At 33.7% G+C, this 19,111-nt stretch overlaps 1 protein-coding gene across 1 annotated transcript in view; it reads right to left on the reverse strand.

The window, feature by feature from the left end:
• The window catches only part of THEMIS (thymocyte selection associated), a 198,688-nt gene extending 181,739 nt beyond the window's left edge, over positions 1-16,949 (reverse strand). Inside the window, exon 1 of the mRNA XM_019029818.4 lies at positions 16,733-16,949. Within this exon, the coding sequence (XP_018885363.3) occupies positions 16,733-16,823 (91 nt within the window). The 5' untranslated portion in view covers positions 16,824-16,949. The remainder of the gene's footprint in view (positions 1-16,732) is intronic.
• Between the last annotated feature and the right edge of the window lie 2,162 nt (positions 16,950-19,111).

Below are 19,111 nucleotides of genomic sequence, written 5' to 3' on the forward strand. Positions count from 1 at the left end.
ACCCTACTCTCTGCTGCTTCTCTTCCAACATGGAGACTAGTTGTTTGGTTTGTTTGTTTTGCTTTACAGGCTGCACTTTGTCCATACTTCCCATGTTGGTGTTCTTTGGGACCCAAGTATTTCTTCCCATGTGGCACATGGACAATAGGACAATCCTTAAAACCACAAGACTTCTTTCACTCCTTTGCAAATCCATAATGTCAGCCCTGACAACTCTACCATTCCTTTTGCTTTAGATGTGCATTTTCAGCTATCTAATGTTCATTTGCATGTGAATGTCCTATAAAGGCCTCAAACTCATTGGAATATAACTGAATTATGCACCCCCTCTTTTAGTTACTCTTTCAATTAATGTTTTTATCATCTACCATACTACTAGTCTAGACTCTTCAACTCCCCCTCTTGCTCACTGCCTTTCATAAGCTGTCAAGTTCAGAATATTCTACCCAAGAGGAACATGGTTTCTGTCTCCACAGCTGCTATTAACCCCTTGCTGTTATCTCTTTCTCATACACTTCTAGTAAACGTCAACTACAATGGATGTCTAATATACTCATCTGGGATGACTTTTTGCCTCGTACTGCCATAACAAAATACCATAGACTAGGTAGTTTAAATAATAGGAATTTATTTTCTCATAATTCTGTAGACCAGAAGTTCAAGATCAAGGTTCTGGTTGATTCAGTTTCTGGTGAGACCTCTCTTCTTGGCATGCATACTGACGCCTTCTCTCTGTGCTCACCTGGCCTCACATGGCCTTTCTTCATTGCGTGTGTGCATGTGTGCACACACGCATGTGTGCATGTTTACAGAGAGCTTTCTGTATCTCTTCTTATAAGGACCCTAATCCTATCAGATCAGGGCTTCACCTGTGTTACCTCCTTTAACCTAATCACTTCCTTAGAGGCCCCATCTCCTAATGTAGTCACACTAGGGTTTCAACATATAAATTGGAGTGGGGGAGAATACATTCAGTCCATAACACATATTATAAAAATAATGTATTTTTGTAGTTGTCTATTGATTAGAAATTCAAAATCCTCATTATTATTCAAAAGCCATTTAAAATATGACCACAAATGACCTGATTTTCTACTATTCCCTGAGAAGTTTTTGAACCCCCTTTTGAGCTTTAAAACTTGCATAAACTTCTAAACAATTTTCTCTCATTCTGAAAGTTTCTTAGTTACCAGGTTATCTTCTATTTGGGCTTCAAGTCCTAGCAAAATTATTACTACTTCTTGTTAAGCTTTCTCTGACTTTTCTGAGTGGTGAGTTATACTCTCCCCAGTGTTCTCAGTTTATGACAGAGCACCTTTCACATTATATTATAAATACTGATAAAAAATAGAAACAACTATCTACTTTTACTAGTCTTTGGAATTTTTAAGGGTAAAGATCATACTTTATTCATTTTCTAGAAGAAACTAAAGAGGGAAAGAAGAAGAAAGAAAAGAAGGAAGAAATGAAGGGAGATAGATAAATAATATTAGGGAATAATTTCCATGATTTTAACGTATTTTTTTGCAGGAACAAGAAATAGTATAACATTTAATACATCCAAAATACAGTACTTAAAAATCTTAACTCTGAAGAAGGGAATGACAACTTCTTGGCATTTACAAATTGTTACAAGAAACACTTTTGAGCATCATACTTTTGGGCTGAGTTAAACACAACTATGCTTTGACTTTTACAAATGTGTGTGTGGCTTCATCAACATTTTTCTTTTTGATAAATAGTAAAAATTAGTGGCTCATGCTCTCTAAATTCATAGTTAAGAAAAAAGTTCTACCACTAGATTAGGTGGTTTTGGCTGATTTACTTTGGTATGTACAGTTTCCCCATTGGACATTGCAATGTCCAAAAGAGCCATATATGGTTCTCCACCATTTTGTCTCTCATACCATTTCTGATCACTCTCCCCCTCCTTCCAGGCTCATTGGTTTCTCACTTTTCCTATAACATCCCAACACCTTCCTACCATAACATTTTGGTAAAGAGGTTTCCCTCAACTTGAAACACCATTCACCCAGATATTTCTTTGGTTAACTCCCTCACTTCTCCCAAGTAGAGATAGCCTTTTCTACCTGAGTCATTCCCAGCATGCTTTGTAAATGGATTCATAGTTAGGTTTAGTTTTTCCATTAGTTGGATTTACAGATCAAGAAAATTCAGGCTAACTCAAAATGGATTATAGACCCAAAGATAAGAGATAAAACTCTCCCAAAATAAAACCATGCAGCAAAGGGTTAATTCCATGGAATTGGAGTACTCAACCCTCATATATTCCAAAGAAAGAATTAGCTCTTGACAGTCCTTGGAGCATAAAAGTGTTTTTGTGTATCTGGAACATTGGGCCATACCAGAAAGTTTATGCTAACAACATGACTTCTGGTAAATTCCTGTTTTTGTTCACTTGGGGTCCTGGACCACACCGTATAAGTCTGACCTTTGTAGGGGCTGGAGACTGAGTAGCTGAGGTCAGTCCCATGGGCACTCCATGTTTATGAGGCTTTCCACACAAAAAAACCTCGGACATGAAAGTATAGATGAACTTCTCTGGTTGAAACTACTTTGTACATGTTGTCATGCATCATTGTTAAGAGATTTAAGCACTGTCCATATGCCTCCACTGGGAGAGGATAACTGACAGCTCATGTTTGGTTTCTCCTGAACTCTGCCCTATACTGCTTTTTCCTTTGCTGACTATCTTTTCTCTGGAATAAATCATAACCATGAGTATAATAGCTTATGTAGTTCGAGTTCTTCTAGAGAATTAGTGAGGGTCATCTTGGGGACCCCCAAGAGAAAAACAGAGGAGAAAAGTTTTGTGCTCTCAGGTTAGGTAACATGATACCAAAAGCATGAGCCCTCCCCCACCTCCCCCCCAAAAAAATACATTGGATTTCATCAAAATGTAAAACTTTTTGCTTCAAAGGCAACATAAACAAAATGAAACCACAAGCCACAAAGGAAAGAAAATATGTGCAAATTGTATATCTAATATATTTGCAAATCAAATATCCAGAATAAAAAAAGCATTCTTATAACTCAATAAAAGGAAGACAACACAATTAAAAATGGGTGAATGATTTGAAGAGACATGTGATCAAAGAAGACAAACAAACTACTAATAAGCATAAGAAAAAGTACTCAACATTAGTTGTCATTAAGGAAATGCAAATTAAAACTACAATGAGATACCACTGGCTATAAAGGGAGAAAATACCAAGTCTTAGCGTGGATGTTAAGAAACTGGGATCCTTATACATTAATGGTAAAAATGTAAAATGACATATTATTCATAATACTTCCAATCATGAAACAATCTGAGTGTCCATCAACTGGTGTTAAACGAAATGTGGTATATCCATACAATAAAATACTATTTACCAATAAAAAGGAACAAAATACTGATGTATGCTACAATATAGATGAACCACAAACACATACTAAGTGAGAGAAGCCAGATAAAAAAGACTGCTTCTATGACTTACTTTATATGATATGTCTATAGAAGGCAAATTTATAGACAGAAAGCAGATCAGTTGTTGCCTAGGGCTGGAAATGCCCATAGAGATTAATGGCAAAGAACCCAGGCTAATTCTTTAAGATGATGAAAATGGTCTTAAATTGATGATGATTATACAACTCAATCAATTTACTTAAAACCATTCAGTTGTATACTTATAGTGGTTGAATTTTATGGTATATAAATTATACCTTGATAAAACTGTAAGAAAAATCTAATAAGAGAGGACATAAAAACATGCTATACCTAACTTATACGTAAGAAAGAGCTAGGTGCTTCAGTACAGAGGAAAATGAAGACCAGAATATGGAAGACAGGGAATCCAGGGAAAGGGGAGTAGAAAAATTGCAAGAATAAAGAGGTAGCTGGGGTAAACCTCGTAGAGAAGGGAGTTAGTCAAGTCGATGTCCTGAAGAAGAGTTTTCCAGATGAGAAGTGTGAACAAAGCTTTAAGGCAGGAGAATATCCCCAAATTTGAGGAACAGTGAAGTGGCTAGTATGGCTAGGAGGAGAAGCAGATTAATAAGCAATAATGTCCCCACATGGAGACAATGTGGGGACTTATTACCCATATAAGATTTTTATTTTGAGAAAAAATAGAAGGTTTTTAACAGAGGAGTGACATAATCGGACATCCATGATTCTAGATGCTATGTTGAGAATAGATTTTAGAAATGAAAGAAGGAAGAGCATTTAGGAGATTTTGATAATCTTAGCAGTAAATTATGATGGCTTGAACTAAGGGGATAAATGGAAGTTGTGGGAAATGATGAGGTTCCCTATAAAGCATGGGGAAAAGGAATTTGGGCATCAATTTTCTTTTCTTGAAAGTTAATTCATATTTTTATAAAAATTACAAGAGAATACATCAAAATGTTAACCATATTTCTCTCTGTTTGGTGGCATTATGGGTAATTATGCATTTCTGCATTTATAAAATTACCAACCATGCACATGTGTTTTTCTAAAGCAAAAAAAAAATTAATATACAGCTCTTCAAAAAAGATCATAATGCAAACCAATTTTGTTTTTTGCCAAATTTTTAAATCAATGCCAAAATGGCTACATATACAAAGTCAACAGGGGTAAATGGTAATGTTAGCAATATGAAGAGTAGTTAAAGAAGCAACAGATGCTTCCTGAATAGAGTGATAAAATCACTTTCTTATGAACATGTGGTAGCATTATTACCCAAGTAACTTCCCTGACATTATATGACTCTCTTTAGAATATGCCTGGTTTTGAATTTTTTGAAGTTGATAATAACTTCAGTTCCAGTCATAATAAAAATAATTTATTGTATCAGTGAGAGAAGTGTAGCTTATATTAAGATAACAACCTCAAAATCTCAGAGATTAAACAATAAAGTATATTTCTTATTTCACTACATGTCAGGTACAGGTGGGTGAGGACATGTTCTCTGCTAATTATAGTCACTTAGCAACATGGGCTATTGAAGATTTCATTTTGACATAGTCTACCATGATGAAATATGTTTAATTATGAACTGGTTCTTAAAGTATCTGTACCAAATTATACATATTATTTTTGTTCTCAGTACATTCGCCAATACAAGTCATGTGATCATGTGACCACAAAAGGGTTGGGAAGTACAAGCATACCATGTACTCAAAAGAGGTGGAAAAGTGTAATAGATGAACACCATTTTTTTCCTCAAATTTGTTCTTTGGTTATAAACTGCTCACTTAAAGAACTGAAGAGGACAAGATAGCACAAGTCAATTTATCTATGGCATATGTCATATATAATTATCCACAGCTTTAATCTGAGAGGGACTCATAACATCAATTGTGTTAGCTCCTTGCAGGGATCTCTAAATTGGGCCACATATTCCAAAGAGTATTACAAGATATGAGGTTAAAGTGGAAAATATTAGAACTTTGTATTCATTTCCACATAAAACAAATAAGAAAACTAAACTATACTAATATTTAACAGAAAGAGTTATATTAGTTAATTTCAAGGTTGCTAGTATTTAATATTAAAAATCCTAATTTATCTCTGCATCGGATAGTCATATGACATGTATGGTAAGTCACATACTAAGATAGATTGGGAATTTCAACAAATGAGTTAAAGGAATTGTTTTAATTCATTCATTTACTTTCAATATACTACAACATAATGCAGGTGAAGTTAAGTTGATTTAAGAATTGTTATAATCTAATTTTATCTATACTCACTCTCACAAAATAGACATAACGTCACAAGGTGCCAACACAGACATTTGAGAATTAAAGACTGCAGGCCCTATCAAGAAGAAAATGATAGAGTGACACGTCTTCTATTAGCACAATCTTGTCATTGTCTGCGTACAACTGCTATCTAATGAAACTGCCAAAATCAGATTTAGGAAGATTATTTCACAACATGAAATTTATGAAGATTATTTCACAGAGTGATAGCCACAAATATTAATGATAAACCTGCTGTATGAGTAGATTACATACAATGTATATTGGACCTTGATGAGGTATCTTCAATAGCTGTCATTCAAAACAAGCACTAAAATAAATTAATTAGAACCATTCGAATCACTGGGTCACATGATAATCAGCATTTTCCAAAACAGTATTCAGTAATAAAAATATGTAGTATTTTCAATAATTTTCAGTAACATGACTTCTGCTAAAAATAGATTAATAGTTAATATGTTTTATTCTCATTCATATGTGGTAGCTAAAAATATTGATCTCATGGAGGGAAGAGAGTAGAATGGTGGTTACCAGAGGCTAGAAAGGGTAGAGGGGAGAAGGGGGTGAAGTGAGGTTGGTTAATGGATACAGAAATACAGTTAGATAGAAGGAATAAAGCCTAGTGTTCAATAGCACAGTAGGGTGATCATAGTGAATAATAACTTATTGTCTATTTCAAAATAACTGGAAGAAAAAATTTGGAATAGTCCCAAAACAAAGAAATGATCAATGTTTGAGGTGAACAGTATCCTAATTAACTTGATCACGCTGTATGTATGAATCAAAATATTACATATACCCCATAAATATGTACAATTATTATATATTAATTTAAAAACTAGCTAGTTGTTACAATAGAATTAACAGCTTTTGTGAGAAAAATAGTGTATATTATTAACAAAAATTAAAATTGTATATTATCAATTTTATCTTTCTTTTTTATAATTTTATTATTATGTATGCTTTGGAAGGAATATAAATATCAATAGAGAAATACACGTATGGAAAGCGGCATCCTCTTTTTTTAAATTGATGAGGTTTTTGATCAAATAAAGTCCTGATCAATTAGGTAATGGATAGGGCATTCCAACCACAAGCATCCTCTGTGCCCAAGTTGGATTTTTAATTGCCTAACTTGAAATATCCACTTGGCTGAGTAATAGATATTTATATTTAATATGTCCAAAACAAAAATGTTGTTTTTCTCACTAAAACCTCATCTTCCCCTGGTCTTCATGACTCTGTCAAATACACAAACATTTACCCGGTGGTTTAGGCCAAAATCTTGAATTCATCCTTTAGTCTTTTCATTTTCTCACCTCAATTTCAAATCCATTAGAAAGTCCTTACATTTCGGCCAGGTGTGGTGGCTCACACCTGTAATCCCAGCAGTTTGGGAGGCCAAGGCAGATGGATCACCTGAGGTCAGGAGTTCAAGACCAGCCTGATCAATATGGTGAAACCCTGTCCCTACTAAAAATGCAAAAAAATAATTAACCAGGCCTGGTGGCGGGCACCTGTACTCCCAGCTACTCGTGAGACTGAGACAGGAAAATCGCTTGAATCCGGGAGGTGGAGGTTGCAGTGAGCCGAGATTGCACCACTACACTCCAGTCTGGGTGACAGAAAGAGACTCCAGCTCAACAAAAAAAAAAAAAAAAAAAAGAAAGAAACAGAGAAGAAGAAAGTCCTGACATTTCTACCTCCAAAGCATCTCTTGAACTGTTCCTTTCTCTTCACACTAAATCAAGGCACCATCAACTCTCCTCTAGATTATTGCAGTCTCCTAACATATCATTCCACTTTTGCCTCACTAATGCCTGTTCTCCCCAAAATAGCCAGTGATCTTCCTCAAATGGCAATCAGGTCTTGTCAGTCTGCTGCTCAAACTGGTCATTGGCGTCTCATAAAACCCAAACTCCTTGAAATGCTCTTGCCCACTCCTTAAACCTCTTCTTATATGTTCTTCTCCCTGCTTTATACGTGCTCAAGGTACAGGGATATGTTTTCTCTTCCTCAAACAGACAAAGCTCCTTTTGGTCCCCAGATGTCTACACTGTCTGTTCACTCTGGAACACTCCAGAACCTAGATCTTTCCTTGGCTGATTCCTTCTCAATATTCAAGTCTCTGCTCCAAAATCATTTCTTCAGAGTGGCCTTCCCTGACCACATTAGTTTACGGGTCCTACGGGTTTCCCAGCCCCACTCTGTACCACATTCAGTGTCACCCTGGCCTTCAAGGCCTACAAGGTCTGGGCCTGCCCACGCCTCAGTCTTTCTCCCACCATCCTTCCCCCAATTCCTTGCCTTCAGCACCACTGGGCTGCTCCCTGTTTCTTATCCAGACCAAGCAAGCTCTTCAGTAGTTTGCACTTGTTCTGTCCTCAGCAGGGATGTTCTTCCAGATGTGGGCAAGGCTTATTTCCTCAGTTTATTCAGGTCCCTGCTCAAATTTCATCAGAGATAATCTGCCCCGGTTACCCTATCAAAAGATCACCTTTCACCTCACCTTGCTTTACTCTCCAGTCAGTGCTTCATGACACTTGTATATATTCTAAATCTAGGTTTGTCATTTGTCCCATTTACTAGAATATAAGCTCCAAGAGGGGAGGGCTTTACTTTTTTTCCCAACTGTAATTCTAGACCCTTTGACAATGCCTGATAATGCATTGTTAGGATGTATGTAAGCTATTCCATTCTAGGCTTGCTTAGCATTTTTCTATAAAACATGCTTCTATGAGCATTCTAATATAATCATTATTTTGCTTTTTGTAATTGTATTTTAAAATTAATTTCTAGTAATTGGATGTTTATAAACATTTTTCTCTGTAGATAAATATTACCCAGTTGCAACCTCGAAAGTCTGTAACCATTTACACATTACCAAGTGTGCCTCAGCTCCTTTCCACACATTCATGCCTACAATAACTTTTGTGAATCTTTTAATACCAGTGACCTGAAAGAGAAATAATGATTTATTGTTTCATTAGCATTTTTAATAGTAGATTTGAATTTTTTAATATTAGTATGGTATGTGAACTGCCTTTTACATCTTTATATTCACTTTTGTTTATTGTTATTTAGTAATTCCTTATACATTCAGGATATTTATAGTCTGTCTGCTCTATATTATGTAAATATTCCCCTTGTGTAGAGTTAGTCTTTCTTCCACATTTATGTAGTTTGGGTTTTTTTGGAATAAGGAAGCTTTTTATTTTATAAATTTAATTTTTTCACTTTGCAAAGTTTCAGTTTCACATTTTTATGTGGTTTCTTTAAATGGTTTTATTGTTAATGTTTTACTTTTTACTATTTTTCTTCATATTTAATTTATGTTGGTGTATATAACAGTAGAAAAATTCAAATCAGTTTTGTTTTAATTTTTGAAATAATTGACCAGTTTCTTTACAATATACCAGCATTAAGGTAATAATAATAATAGTTATGATTTACTGAAAGATTAATCTCAGCCAGTCATTTTGCTAAATTCTTTATATGCCATAGCTCAATTAATCTTCACATCATACCTCAAGGTTATGATAAAACCTATTTTTTCTAACAAAGGACAAGTGTTCAGTGTTTTAAGTTGACCATGGAATCACCTCTCATTTATAACTTATCCAGGAAGCAGAGTCCTGAGTTTATAACCCACAATTCCGTGCTTCACATCAATAGGGCATAAACGCTTCACATCGATACGGCTCCTAAAATAATAAATGCTTGAGCAAGATGTTCTTGTGATGAACATTATCCCTATTATCACTGTGGTTGTCAACGGCGAGTATTCAGTCCAATACCGCAGAACCTCACATGATTTGACATCAGCCTTTTTCAAATTTCCTTAAACCTCCCATCCCCCAAAATTTGTCACAGAGTCATCACCACCACAGGACGGGTGGAATCCGGCTCCACTGCCTGAACTGAGACAAAAGGCAGAAAGAGGACAAAGAATATGTTTCCTTGCACATAAAACAAAAAATAGAACCCCAAAATATTGGAAACAAATGCTTAGAAAATGATATACCAAAAGAAAGCTGGAGTAGTAACATTTTCTAACAAAATAGAACCTAAAGAAAAAAATCATCAAGGAAAAAGGATGATAATACAGTAAAAAGATGTAACTCTCTAACATAGGCACATGGAACAACTGAACCTCAAAAAAATTTTGATGAAATAAAAGACAGAAATGAAGAGTGAACCAGATAGATGTACAACAGATAAAGTAAATGAGAGATTAAGCATATGAAAAATAAGCAGTGAGAGAAATAATTTGAACAAAACAAATAAAAACTCAAGCTATTTGGCATATAAAGAGAGGTGTTATAACAAAAAACAAAGCATACTTTTTTTTAGCACACAGGAAGCATTTCCAAAGTAGAACGTGTTTCATACCACAAAGTAAAGGAAACCACAACCAATTCCAAAGAAAGACTATCAATCTCTAACAAAATACAATGAAATTATTAATTAAAAGCAAAAGGATAGCAAACAAAATCTTATATGATCACCAAATAAACAAAATTAATAGCTATTGGATTTAAAAAGAAATACATTATAATTAGATCTGAGGAATAATGAAAATGCTACATGGCAAAAGTTATAGGAAACAGTTAAAAAATACTTAGAAAAAAATAATCGTTTTAAACACATTTATCAAGAAGCAAAGTATTAAACATGGCTGCCGATTCAACATAGGAGGCTGGAAAAGGAGCAAAAGAGAAAACAGACAAAAGAAAATAAACGAGACTGAATCAGAAAAAATAAAAGAAAAAAAACATAGAGAATATTAACAAAACCAAATTCTAGCTTCTTTTCAAAAAAATTCCATGTTTAGTAGGTCATCCAGGAGCACTCTAACAAATTTTTAAGAAGATGTTAAACCTATTTTTAGAAAATATCTCAGAAAACAGAAATAGCAAAATGTACATAACTCATTTTCGGAAGCTAATGTTATCTTAAATCTAAAATGAATAAGTCTATGGGCTCATTTTAATTATGATTAAATGTAAAAATCCTAAATATAATATGAAATTCCTACATTGTATTTCAAAAAGTATATACTTTTTGAAAATACATATATTTATATGAAAATATATATATTTATATGAAAAAATATATATTTATATATAATACATATATTTATGTGAAAGGATCCTCCAACATTTGAAAAATCTTTAAAGTTAACTCACATAAACACACTAAAGAAAGTAAATCACATTATTATCTTAATCAATGATGGAATATCATTGATTAAGCTCAATACCTATTTATTAGGAAAACTTCTAGAAAGCAAAGAATAGTTGGGAACTTCCTTAGTTGAGTAAAGGTTAAACACCAAAATTTAGTACATAATATATTAACAAGGAACTTTAGATGACTTTCTTTATGACTAGGAATAAGACAAGGATTTCCACTATTGCTTGATATAATACTGAAGGCTCTAGCCTATAATAAAAAGGTAAGAAAAAACATTTGTGGTAAGAAAGAGACACAACTTGATGTTTCTGACATTAATGTCTATTTAAGAAAACCAGTGAAATAAAAAATATAAACTGTTAGAATTAACAAGGGAATTTATAAATATTACTAATCATATTTAACTGCATTTCTTCACTTCAGAGACAATCAATGGGAAAAGAGACAAAATACGATCTCAATATAGCAATATATATATATATATATATACACACATGATATAAGTATGTGTGTGTGCATTCTAGGAACTAGCCTAGGATACATAAGAACTCTATAGAGACTCTTTTTTAAACTGTGATAAATTATGTAGAAGATATTTTATTCTCTTGTTTAAATGAGAGATAAACTATGCTCATGGATAAAAAGACTTTACTATTAAAAAATTGAAGTCATAATTTAAAACATTTCTATATTAGAAATCTCAGCTCAGGAGGCCTTCATTGAAAATTCTACTAAATATTTAAATAAGCGATAACACCAAAGTTACATAAAATCTTTAGTAAAATAACAAAAGACTCTAACCAAGAAGTTCCGTAAGTTCAACTAACTTGATAATAAAGCCTGGCTAGGATATTACAAAAAAATAAAAACTATAAGCCAATATTATTCCCTAAAAGAGATACAAACATTCTAACAAAAAAAAAAAGTAAGCCAAATTCAGTGAAATATGACCCCATTGGTTGTGTTCCACAATTAAAAGCATGTTTAACACTTTTTAATGTAAAAAAAACTATGTAATTATCATAAAAGTTACAAAAAGAATATTTGATAAATGTCAAATATATATTCGAGTTTTTAAAACCTGTTAGAAAACTAGAACTAATTTAACCTAAAACAAACATCATGAATGGTGAATTACTGAAAATTGCTCTCAGTGGTCATGAATGAAATACAGAGATCTTTTTTTTATTATTACCTCTATTCAGTATTATAGTAGAAGCAAAATCCATCAATATTCACAGACAATGCAAATGTACACATAACATATCCAAAATGTTAAAGATATATTCTTAAAATTCAATAAGTACAACAAAGAGAAAATGATTTTTAAAATACCATTTAAAATGGCATGAAAAAATCAAATAACTAAGAATAAATCTGAAAAAATACAAGATCTGTACAAAAAATTATAAAATGTTATTGACAGAAATGAAATAGACTTAAATAACTAGAGAGCTATACCAGATTAGTGGGTCAGAAGACTTAATTTAAAATGATGCCAATTTTCTCCAAACCAAAGCACAGCTAATCTAAATTCCAGGAGGACTTTTGAGGAAGTTGATAAGTTAATTCTAAAATGTATGTGAAAATTCAAAGTGCTAAACTTAAAGAGGAATAATAAATTGGGAGAACTTGTTCTAAAGTAGTAGTTATCAAATTTGGCTGTGTGTTATAATCATCAGGAAGATTTTCAAAAACCTGATGGTGATGCCTTACCTTTTACATAATTAAATCTTTACCTATTGATGAGAAACCTAGGCATTTATATTTTAAAATCAATCCAAGTATTTTTAATTCACAACCAAGTTTGAGAACCATGGCTCTGTAGCATATTATTAAATATAATATAATAGAAAGTATATATTAGATATTGCATATCCACATTATTTAAGACAGGAAAGATTGATGTAAGGATAGCAAGTAGATGAATAGAACAGCATGAAAGGGAAAAGACCCAGGCATGTATGGACACTATTTCTGAGTAAGGTTAACAGAGTAAGATGATAGAGAAAAGGCAGCTTTTCAATAAATGTCACTGCGCCAATTGACTCTATAGAAGAGAAAAATAAATATTGCTCTCAACTTCAAACCATATACAAAAACATAAACCCAGATAGACTACAGATCTGAAGGTGAGGGTAAACAATAGGATTTCTAGAAGATAATAGATATTTTCATGAACTTAGGGTAAAGAAAAAAATTGTTCACAACACAGAAAAAGGAAAATACGAACTGACTACACTAACACGAAAGTGGAAAACTTTCGTCCATTAAAAGACACAATTTTGAAAATAAAATATGAAACTATAGACTAAGAAAGTAATTTGCAACACAGAAAACTGACAAAGAGTAAATATCCCAAATATATATATACACATAAACTCCATCAAATCAATAACAAAAATGTATAAAATTCAACAGAAAAATGAGCAAGAAATATAAACCACCTCTGCAAAAAGCAGTATTTCCAAAAATCCAAGAAATATATGAAAAGGTGCTCAATCTTATTAGTCATCAAGGAGATGAAAACTAAAACCATGAGCTACCACTATACTCTTCCCAGAATGACTAAAATTAAGAAGACTGATAATATCGTGTTACTAAGCATATGAGTTAATTGGAACACAAATATACTGCTTGTAGGAAAGTAAATTGGATTACTTAAGAAACTTGCTTTTCATTACCTTCCAAGAGTGAATGTACACATACAATATGACATAGTAATCCTACTTACTTTTATGCCCTACTTAATGCATATACATGTAGGCACACATGTACGAGAATTTTCATGACAAAATTACTGGAAACTCCAAGCCAGAAATAATCCAAATGCCTATTGGCAGTAGAATTAATACATAAATTGTAGTATATTCATCCAATGGAATAACATACACTGAAAATGAATGAACTATATAAAACAGCATGGATTAGTTTCACAAATATAATGTTAAACAGATATACCAACCAGAAAAGAATACATACTGTAATTTTCCATTTATGTAAGGGTCATAAATGGACAAGTCATGATAGTGGTTACAGTTGAGGGAGATAGTATATAATGACTGGGAAAGAGCACAGGATAGGGCTTCTGGAATACTTGGAATTTTCTATTTCTGGACCAGGGTGGCAGTTACATGAATGTGTTTACACTGTGAAAATGATCAAGGTATTTAGTTTTTTCCCTCTTAATTGCAGTAAAACATAGTAGTAAAATAATAAGGTATGAAGAAGATGGTCTGGACACATAGAGGGACATACTACATTCTTTCTTGAAACAGTATAGAATGTCAATTCTTTCCAACTTAATCTACCAAATCAATAAATCCAATAAAAATCCCAGTTAGATTTCTTATAGAATCAATTGATTTAATAAAAACTCATTGAAAAAGTTATGAGATATTATCTCACTTCAGTTAAAATAGCTTTTATCAAAAAGATAAAAAATAATGGATGTTTGAGAGGATGTGGAGAAAAGGGAACGTTTATACTCGATGATGGGAATGTAAATCAGTACAGTCACTATGAGAAACAGTGTGAAGTTTTCACACACACACACACAAAAATAGAACTACTTACAACCTAGTAATCCCACTGCTGGATATATATTCAAAAGAAAAGATATCAATATATTAGAGATACCTGCATTCACATGTTTTTACAATAGCCAAAATATGAAATCAACTTAAACGTCCATCAACAGATGAATAGACAAATAAAATGTGGAATATTATTCAGCCATAAAAAAGAATGAAATCCTGTCATTTGCAACAACATGGATAGAACTGAAGGACATTAGGTTAAGTGAAATAAGCCAGGCACAGAAAGACAAATATCACATGTTCTCATTAATTTGTGGGAGCTAAAAAAATTGATATCATGGAGATAGAGAGTAGAATGATGACTACCAGGTGCTGGGAAGGGTAGTGGGAGGGGGATAGAGAGGGGTTGGTTGATTAATGGGTACAAAAACACAGTTAAAAGGAATAAGATCTAGTGTTTGGTAGTACAATAGGGTGACTATAGCTAAAAATAATTTACTGTATATTTCAAAACAACTAGAGTAGTGGAATTGGAATGTTCCTAACATGAAGAAATGGTAAAAGTTTGAGGCAATGAATAATATCCCCATTACTCTGACTTGATTATTACACAGTGTATCAAAATATCACATGTATCCCATAAATATGTATATATATTATGTATCTATAAAAACATTTTTAAAGTCTATGAATATCTAAGCCAATTTAGGAAAAAAGGATTGAAAACAAGGGATTGGTCTATACATCATTTCTATATTAACACGTATTGCAAGGCCATAGTTACAAAAATAGTGTGTTTGGGGGCAGTTAAGAAAAAAAATAAACATGGAATAGAAGAGATATTTTGGAGACAGACTGATACAGAGGTGAACATATAATATGATTTGAAGGAGGCAACAAAAATCAATGGCGGAAAGATTGTCAGCTTAGCAAATGGTACCTGGAAATCAGGTGAACTGTATAGAGAAAACTAAAATTGGATCCCTGTGCAATTCATAACATTGTCCTCCAAATAGACTAAAAACTAAATGCAAAATATGAAACCGTAAAGTTGATAAAAACAACATAGGAAAATATCTTTTTAAAGTAGACATAAAGAAAGACTTTTTACATAAAGCCTAAAAAACACAAACCATGAGACAAAAAATGATTTGGGGCTGGCTTAGAAATAGAGACATTGATAATATGATTATACACGGCAAAACATAGTCTGATTCCAAAAATCAACTTACAAATTAGTTAAATAAAACTGTACACTAAGCTGATAACAGCCCATATCAGTTCATCACCTGCAAGTATGTGTGTGTATATTTTATATATATATATATAATATATATAAAAACTGGAGCTGATGTGTTAATCTTTCTTTTACTTTGCAACATAATATGTAATACATTATTTTGTCTATGAACAAGAAAGACCTGCCTACCAACAGTTAAGTTATTTTCCTGGTAGTTTTGTCTTGATCTGTTTCTACAACTGCTTCAATTCTACCACTCTTGAGGCCAGAAATACACCTACAGAATTATTAATTGTATTCTATGTATTCAAACTAACCATGTAAAGATTCTAGGTTGTATATTGGAGGTTATAATGTTCTTTTACCTGAATTAACATAGTGAGTTACACCAAAACTCACTATCTTATTATTCAATAAGTTTAATTGAACTCTGAGTTTTCAACATCAATTTTAAAAAATTATCTTGTAGCAATAATTTCTATACCTTCAAATTAAAATTTTCATTATTTAAGGAATTTGGAGTTAGGCCACTACAGAGTGAGAAAAACATTGGTATAAGCAACATTTAGAAGCTAAAAGTTTGGGAAATATTTGGAAATACTTCTTTCTAAACACTGTGCCTTTGATAGTTGCTTTTGTTTTAGCAAGCTAAATTTTATTTTTTATATTGTGGAAACATAAATATTGATAACTAAATTTATTATTCTTGATTACAACAAATTTCAAAGCAAAGGCAGAAATAGTTCACCATTCAAGGCCTACAGAAAGCTCAAGAAGCTTCACTCAATTCCTTATTTCTGTCTGTCCCAGAGTCCTGTCTAGTTTCTCCCCTCTCCAACACCATTGGCTTTTGATGATTCATTGGTCAGTTCATTACTTTCTTTTGTGATCGCCTTTCCTTTACCAGAACTCACATACTCGCTGTTAAAATTCCCCCCCTCCAATTTTCAAAAATGTATACTTTACAAGAATGTTCTAGCCAGTAAAGGTATTGGAGAGTGCTTACCTTCAAAATAGATGCCTGCCTGGATTTCTAGAACCCTGGGTAGGGTCCTGAGGTCAAGGGAGTGGACGAATTCTTCCAGTGATAATGCCATTGCTATGCCTTGGGTAGTTTGTAGACCTGGTGCTCACAGAAACTTGTGGCTTCTGGGTGACACTTGTCTGCAATTGCAGCCCCTGCTCACCATTTCTTCCTCAGGCAGGCAGGAATGTCACACTACAGCCAGAGTGGGGTGGAGTAGCTCTATGTGGGGAGGACAATGAAGAGGGAGGGGGGAAGCAGGAGACAAAAAATGTTATAGCTCTTTTTGTTCACATTGTGGCTTCATTTCCTTCTGACATTGAAGTTGAACAGGATGGGGGTGGGGTGAACAGACACTGCCCAAAAAATGAGACGTGCTAAGTAGCGCATTCTGTCCTTTGTTAATCCAGGTGTGCATCTACTATGGTAGCAAAACTGAGGTCAGAGTTGCTTGTGGCTTGCCCACCAACAAAGAACAGGAACATAGGACTAAAGTCTAATCTTAAAAATGGCACCATGTGAATTCATTATCTCTCTAGTTCATTTCTAAAGCTTGGCTTTGTGCCTTATTTGCATACTGTCAGTGCCTTTACATTAAAATTGGTAATAAAAGTGCTTTGCGTCAGCTCTTTTTAGAATTCTGATACTATACTCTGGAGAGAGTATCGAAACCACTTTTTATTCTTCCACATTAAAAATTTTGCTGAATCTTAAAGGAGGGTAGGGTAGGGATAGAATATGCAAAATGATACAGTAAATTAACAAAGTACATTAAAATGAGTTTTCTAATCTCTACACTATAGCAGAAAGTATTAAAATTACTTGTCAGGAAACCTGCATTTTCTGGATTTAGTTCTGCTTTTGATTTACAGGCTAACGTCAGCCTTGTCTTCTCTGATTTTCATTTGTTTTATTTACTAAATGGAGATGAAGTAGAAGAGTCCAATAAATTTTATAACTTCTTCCAAGTTCACAATTCCACAATTCTGATCTTATTGTTGAAATTTAGGAGGGGAAATGATCAGCGTCAAAGGAAGCAGGAGAAACCTCATGAACATTGATCTCTTCAAAATCCTGCCCCTCTCTATTTTTTGCATGTAACTGAAACAATATTTAAAATATATACAATTAAAGGTGGTAGTTCCTAAGCCTCTTTAAGGTAAAGTAGAAGAATATTGGTTGAGGCTGGGTACGGTGGCTCACACCTGTAGTCCCAGCACTTTAGGAGGCTGAGGTAGGAGAATTGCTTGAGCCCAAGAATTCAAAACCAGCCTGGGCAACATAGTGAGACTTTGTCTCTACAAAAAAATTAAAAAATTAGCCAGGCATGGTGGCACATGCCTGTAGTCCCAGCTGTGAGGAGGCTGAGGAAGGAGGATTACTTGAGCCCTGGAGTTTGAGGCTACAGTGAGTTGTGAACATGCCACTGCATTCCAGGCTGAATGACACAGCAAGACTCTGTCTCAAAAAAAAAAAAAAAAAAAGAATACTGGTTGGTATGTATACACTTGAAAGATGACAGGAATCTACACGTTTTCTTTAGTAACCAAACCCAGGCGCTTATCTATTAACTGTTTTGGCCTTAGGCTGCAGAGAGCATAGCCACATACAGAGGGTCAGGGGACATCTCAGTTCTACAATGGCCATCATGTAAATGACCTAGAAAGATAAAAACTGCCTAGTTTTGATATGGAGCTTATAAAACTGTTTCAACTCTTTGTAATCCTATTTGACATTTTCAATAATCAGTCCAGCTTCATTTCTTTCTTTATAAAAGCAGAATTTATGACTGACCACATCAACAGGTTTACTATCATTAGATTCAAATTCCTCACTGGCAACTTTTTTGTCCAAAAATTTCCTACCCTTGATCTGTCTGCCTTCCATACCCCTCCCCAGAGTTTACAGCCTACTAGTGTATTTCATGTGGATGAATATATGAAAGAGGCTTCTGTGGACTGCTCCTTAAAAATTATGAATCCGTTAGAACTGATGCCACAATAAATTTCATTTGATATCTAATGCAAGCTGGATATCACTTATTTTTTTAATATTCCCAGGTCAAATTTCTATCCTACTAGCCAAACAGCCATTTCGTATCACCAATCTCTTACAATTACCTAGGCTCCATCTGCTTCTGCTCTCGCGACAGATGACGCTCTCTCTGTGATAATCTTCTTTGTATTCTCAGTCTTAATTAATGACACTGCTATTCTCTTAGTTTCCCAAGCCGGAAGGCTTAGAATCATGTGAGATTCCATTTTTTTTCTCTAGCTGTTAAATCCATCAGGCCCTATAGATGGCAATACTCAGTACCACTCACTCTGTCTTTGCTCTATATCCCCACTGCTACTGCTTTAG

Source organism: Gorilla gorilla, chromosome 5 (assembly GCF_029281585.2).
Source record: "Gorilla gorilla gorilla isolate KB3781 chromosome 5, NHGRI_mGorGor1-v2.1_pri, whole genome shotgun sequence".
Lineage (NCBI taxonomy): Eukaryota > Metazoa > Chordata > Mammalia > Primates > Hominidae > Gorilla > Gorilla gorilla.